Source organism: Geospiza fortis, unplaced genomic scaffold (genome assembly GCF_000277835.1).
Source record: "Geospiza fortis unplaced genomic scaffold, GeoFor_1.0 scaffold183, whole genome shotgun sequence".
NCBI lineage: Eukaryota > Metazoa > Chordata > Aves > Passeriformes > Thraupidae > Geospiza > Geospiza fortis.
In genome coordinates this window covers 1,511,145-1,516,620 of record NW_005054447.1, presented here as the reverse complement: position 1 = coordinate 1,516,620, position 5,476 = coordinate 1,511,145, and the positions used below count along the sequence as shown (strand labels likewise).

Genomic DNA, 5,476 nt, shown 5'->3' with positions numbered 1-5,476 from the left:
GGGGGGGCCCGGGGGCCGCCTGCGGGACTCCCGTCGGCCCGGGGTGTCGATCGGAGCGGCCGGGAGCGGCGGCCGGGGCAGCGGAGGGAAGGTACGAGCGCAGCGGGCGGGGGCACGGCCCCGTGGGGCTCGGTGATATCCCGTGAGACCCGACTCTCGTCCAGGAGGAGGCAGCGGCACAACTCCCCGGCCCGGCCGCCTTCAGCGAGGATGATGACGAGGACGATGAGGACTCGGAGGAAGATTCCTCGGAGAGCGACTCGGAGGAGGACTCGGAGGAGCACGGGGCCGCGCTGGAGGGGTGAGCCGTGTTCCTGGCCACGGGGCCGGGCTGAGGCTGCTGGGTGCCTTTCGGGCAGCTCCCTCGGTTTCCCCAGATCCCACGAGGGTGAGCAGAGTCGTGGGCATCAGGACAGGCAGCTCCTGCCTCCTCCTCCCCGATGCTTCAGGGTGGTGGTTCCTCCAGCTGGTGAACCTGTCCTGGGCTTGTTTGCTGTGCCCAGGAGATGCTAATCTTCTCCCTCTACTCTCTTCCTTCTTTTAGTGACTTCAATCCAGCAGATTTTGACTACCTGCAAGTGTCCTCTGAAATCAAAGATCTCTTTGAATACATCAAGAGGTGAGTGGAAGGGTTTTAGCTTGCTGTTGGCTCTCCTTTGTGTCAATTATTGCAGCACAGTTTCTAGTTACCTATGCTGTGGTGGTGGTTTTTTCCAGGTACACTCCCAAAACAATAGAGATTGAGCACAAGCTGCAGCCTTTTATTCCAGACTTTATTCCTGCTGTTGGAGACATCGATGCATTCCTAAATGTACAGTTTCTTCAGGTTCCCCTCTCTGTCCTGCTCCATGAACCAAAACAGAACGCAGGCTCAGAGCAGGTAGGCAGCCAGGCCGTGCAGCTTGGGCTCTGGTCTGCCCCCGCTCTGTCAGATGTGACAGGCAGAGACCTGGAAAACCACACTGGTGGTTTGGTCACCTCCCAGACAGCACTTGGGTAACTTGGGGGAAAGCCTGGGTTTTCCTTCTCCAACACTGTGTGCTTTTCAGGCAGCACCCTACTTAGAATGCACATCTGAGAGAGCCCACAGGAAGGCACCTGCCCTGGATCCCCAGAGAACAGGGCTCTGTTTTCCTGCAGGTTCCTCGTCCCGATGGCAAGCCTGACAACCTTGGCCTGCTGGTCCTGGATGAGCCCTCAACCAAGCAGTCAGATCCCACTGTGCTCTCCCTTTGGCTGACAGAGAACTCCAAGCAGCACAACATCACAGTGAGTCAGGGAGAGGGAGGTCATGCTTACTGCTCATTTTCTGCAGTAAAACCATGGCATTTTACTCTTACAACTGAGAAGTTGACTTTAAAAGCAGCAAAACCAGACCTTATGCTTTAATCCATAGCTTTAAACTGCAGTGGATCTGAGCCTTGCTTCAGTCAAGTCTTGATATGAACTCTGGGTCTGTTCACTTCAGGTGATGCTTTATTTCCTTTTGGTTGTTCATACCCAGTTTTAGTTGGCATTTTGCCTGCAGAAATCCATTGGTAAAGTGCAGCTGGGAAAGAGAGAAGGCCTGGTTCACCAGAAGTGAATGCAGCTTTCCCAAAAAGCCCCAAAACACCATTAAACACTTCCAGGTTTATATTTGTGTTTTTAGCAGCAAATAAAGGTGAAGAGTTTGGAGAATGCAGAAAATAACCCTAAAGCCATTGAGAGCTGGATTGAAAGTATTAGTGAACTACATCGCTTCAAGCCTCCTGCCACAGTCCATTACTCCAGGCGAGTTACTGGATTACTACTGATGCTGGCAGTGGAAGGTTGTGTTTGATGCTGAAGTTGATGTTCTAATCTTCCCTGGCAGGCCAATGCCTGACATCGAGACCCTGATGCAGGAATGGTCACCAGAATTCGAGGAGCTCCTGGGAAAGGTATATGGTCTGGGTGACCAGTACTTAGCGCTTGGTCTTAGAAACCATCTCCCATGAAAGCTGGGTGCCTGCTCCATCCCACAGCCCAGGCCTCTTGGGCTTGTTCCTCCTCCAGCTCCACCCTGGGCAGAAGTTGGGGAGCAGCCCAACAGGGGAGTTCCCAGCCGCTGCCCCAGTGGCCTCTGTTTGCTCCCAGGCTCGAGCAGTCAGAGCAGATCTGACAGCCCCATCTGTTGCAGGTGGGTCTTCCGAGCGCAGAGATGAGCTGTGACCTGGCCGAGTACATCGACATGATCTGCGGTGAGCTGGGGAGGCTGTGCTGCTGACACAATGTGTCGCTGGCCTGGCACTCTCACTGAAGGCCAGGGAGCTTTAGCTGCAGGCTCAGCCCCGAGCACTCGCGATTATTCCCTCTGCTTCAGTGGGAGGTGGGCTATTGTACCACAGGGGTCTGCAGTCTTTGGTGCCTGGAGCCCCAGTGATGGGGGGCAGTGGGTGTTCAGCCCCTCCTGACAACGCTCTGTGTGGGGCAGTGCAGACCAGGTGCCCTCACATGCTCTGATCTCACCCACAGCCATTCTGGACATCCCTGTGTACAAGAGCCGGATCCACCCTCTGCATGTCCTCTTCTCCCTCTTCTTGGAGTTCAAGAACTCGCAGGTACGCAGCTCACCCAGCGAGCAGCACTGCACAGCTGGGCCCTTCACATTTGGCTTTGTGATGGCAATGGGAGTGTGCAGAGGGCTGGTGGGCCCCAGAGAACACGTTCTCAGCTGATTCTCTCTCTCCCTGGTGCCTCTGCCTGACACAGGGAGCTGGGCTGTGCTCTGGGCGGAGGTGCCATGTTGTTCAACAGGCCAGCACAAGCCAGAATGCATCTCCTTGGGCTGGCTGCTGAGCACAACTCAGGGTGTGGCCAGCACATTCAGATGCGTGTGTGTGCTCTGAGCAGTGGGAGTCAAATCTTTGCATGAGTATGTTCTTTTCCCTGCAGCACTTCAAGCCCCTGGCTGATGGGCAGAAGGGCAGGAGCCCACCATCCAACCCACCCTCACAAGCAGCGGAGGCAGAGGTGTTGAGCTTTAATTGATGCTTCACATTAAAGCCTCATCTCCTGGATCACTGTCTGCCACTGGACACTGAGGTGTACCCAGAGCAGGTTGGGAGATACCACGGAGCAAATCTGAAGCCTCTCTGATCTAAGAGACAATGCTGGGCTGCTCTGTGTTAGGGAGTAGGGCTTGACTCACCGTATTTGTTGCAGAAGCTGCCTAATGGCTCAATTTTTGACTTGTTCCCAAGAAGTTCAGCATTAAACCAGCCTTTCCCAGTGTCAGGCTCTCTGTGCCACAGGTGCTGCAGAGCAGAAGCTCCTTCAGAACACACTGTAAGGGCTGGAGCAAACAGGAATAAATTCCACATTCAGACACAACACTCAGATCTGCTCAGGGTGTTGCAAGCTCTGACCTGGAGACCTTGAATCTCCTCTGCTCCTAATTATTGCACCCCCTTTCCTGTTGAGAAGAGTCCCTTGGCTCCTGTCAAGTAGAAATAACCTGTATGGCACCACAGAGATGCTTGGATTCAGTTTATTGCTGTTGGGCTCTCCTCAGCCCCTGCTCCACTGACCTCCCACCCGTCTGCCATAGCTGCAGGGACAGGGGCAAAGAGGATCATGCAGGGAGTCACAAACCTGCTAAAGCAAAGCTGGTGCTTGGCTTTACCCAAGAGGAATCGCAGTGCTAGAGCCTGGCTATAAACAGTTTTGATGCATTTTGATTATAACAGAATATCAGTAAAGTTCAGGGACTACATAAAGCCATGCCTTGGCTGACGGCACAGCTCCCAAGCCCTGCACAGCCAGAGCTGGGGCTGCTCAGCTGCCACTTCCACCATGGTCTTCCTGGCACCCTCAGCTGCTCAGCTCCTGGCACAGCCCTGGCTCACGGGCACCACGCTGCAGCTCACAGCCAGATCTCATCGCTGCTCATGCTGGGCACTTTGTAGATGCGCCCAGACACTGGGAGCTGGATAAAACCTGCAGGACAAAGAACTCATTGCCTGTTGGGGCAGCCACGGAGCTCCATGTCCCACAACACATCTTTTAGGGCTGCTTGCCCACCTGCTCCCTTACCAAGCTTGCTAAGAACCAGGGAGTTTTCCAGTCCTAGCAGGGCACTTTCTTCTCCCCTAGCACTGGCTCCTGCATCCTTGGGGGAAGCTGCAGGGAAGCAAAGGAATTAGAGCAAGGACATCTATCCCTCGCCCAGACAGGACCTGCAGCCCCACACATCTCGCTGCACTGGCACATCAGGGTTTTACCTCCATCTTCCTGTGCAAGGTCACCAAGGCGCAGGTTGGGTGGCAGGGACTGGGTCTGGCGGGGCAGACGTGTACCCTGGGGCTGCGGGGGCTCAGAGCTGCTGCAGTGGGAGCACTGGATGGATGGGCTGGGTCCTGCTTGCCCCGGACCTCGCACAAGCTTGGGCAAGCGGCATGCCAGGCAGGCAGCACAGGAGCCCAGGCTGAGCAGGGCAGATAGGGCCAGGGCTGCTCCAATGGCAACACCCAGGACAGGCAGCTCCACACGGGCATCCAGCAGACCTGCACCGGCAGTGCAGAGCCCTCAGCACCCTTCCACGGGGCCACTGCACCATGCCCACCCCTCAACAGTTACCTGTGGGCAGGAGGGAGGCAGTGGTGATGCCCCCACTGTTGGCTGCACTGATGGAGAGGTTTCCGGCTGTGCAGTTGAGATGGATGTGGAGTGAGTGGTTGGCCAGCCCTGGGTAGGTTGTGGCACCCAGGAGGAGAAACTTGGAGGTGTTGGCCATCACATGCCCATCCTGGTGCATCCAGGTGATGCTGGCAGGTGAGTTGGCTTGCACCAGCACAAAGAGCACCAGGAGAAGGCCAGCACCCTCAGCCTGCTGGTAGTGGGCACCTTTCTGGAGGATCTCTGGCTTATCTGGGTAAAAAACAGGCAGTGAGATGGGGAGGAGGGATGGAGACAACACAGCTAGGAGCAGGATTTGTCTCCCCTGGGTCCAGGAGCGCTTGTCTACCTCGTTTGCACAGGACCGACAAGATGCTGCCCTGCTATGGCTGTGGTGGATGCAGGTTATGTTCCTGCCCAAGCTGGATGGGAGCCCCACACACCCTCCCCACATCCCAGTCTGGAGCAGGCGGGCACCGCGGACCTTACACTGCACATTGAGAAGGATGGAGGTGTTGTAGCTCTCACTGGAGGTCGGGATGGTCAGGGAGCAGTTGAGCTGGTAGTCGGAGCGCTGGCCGGTGAGGGTGAGGATGCTGGCAGTGTCTGCAGTCGAGAGGTTGACTTCCTGCTTCTGACCGTTGAGGTACCAGGCCAGCGTGGCACCGGGGGCGGGCCGGGGAACCCAGCAGGTGAAGATACGACTCTCCCCCTCCTGCAGGGTGCACACTGTTCGCGGCTGCCTCTCAGTGGTGGGGTCCAGTTCCTCCAGTGCTGCCAGAGAGCCCCCCACACATTAGAGCTGTGGCAGGGGTCCTGCTCTGGGAGTCATGCACCG

At 56.4% G+C, this 5,476-nt stretch overlaps 2 protein-coding genes across 2 annotated transcripts in view; one reads left to right on the top strand and one right to left on the bottom strand.

Moving 5' to 3' along the window:
• Positions 1–4: 4 nt before the first annotated feature.
• On the top strand, positions 5–3,354 carry IFT46 (intraflagellar transport 46; the record flags this gene model as incomplete). The annotated part of the gene is made up of 10 exons (XM_031062397.1): positions 5–91; positions 165–301; positions 545–619; positions 718–811; positions 1,141–1,269; positions 1,652–1,773; positions 1,856–1,922; positions 2,162–2,222; positions 2,497–2,582; positions 2,917–3,354. Coding segments are annotated over 10 exons (954 nt in total), but the record flags the coding sequence as incomplete, so codon positions are not given.
• A 151-nt stretch (positions 3,355–3,505) lies between these two features.
• Positions 3,506–5,476, bottom strand: part of TMEM25 (transmembrane protein 25) — a 2,401-nt gene continuing 430 nt past the window's right edge. Inside the window, exons 2-6 of the mRNA XM_005427575.2 lie at positions 5,128–5,412; positions 4,600–4,890; positions 4,245–4,526; positions 4,057–4,143; positions 3,506–3,960 (exon numbers count right to left, since the gene is read on the bottom strand). Of these exons, the coding sequence (XP_005427632.1) occupies positions 3,887–3,960; positions 4,057–4,143; positions 4,245–4,526; positions 4,600–4,890; positions 5,128–5,412 (1,019 nt within the window). The 3' untranslated portion in view covers positions 3,506–3,886. The remainder of the gene's footprint in view (positions 3,961–4,056; positions 4,144–4,244; positions 4,527–4,599; positions 4,891–5,127; positions 5,413–5,476) is intronic.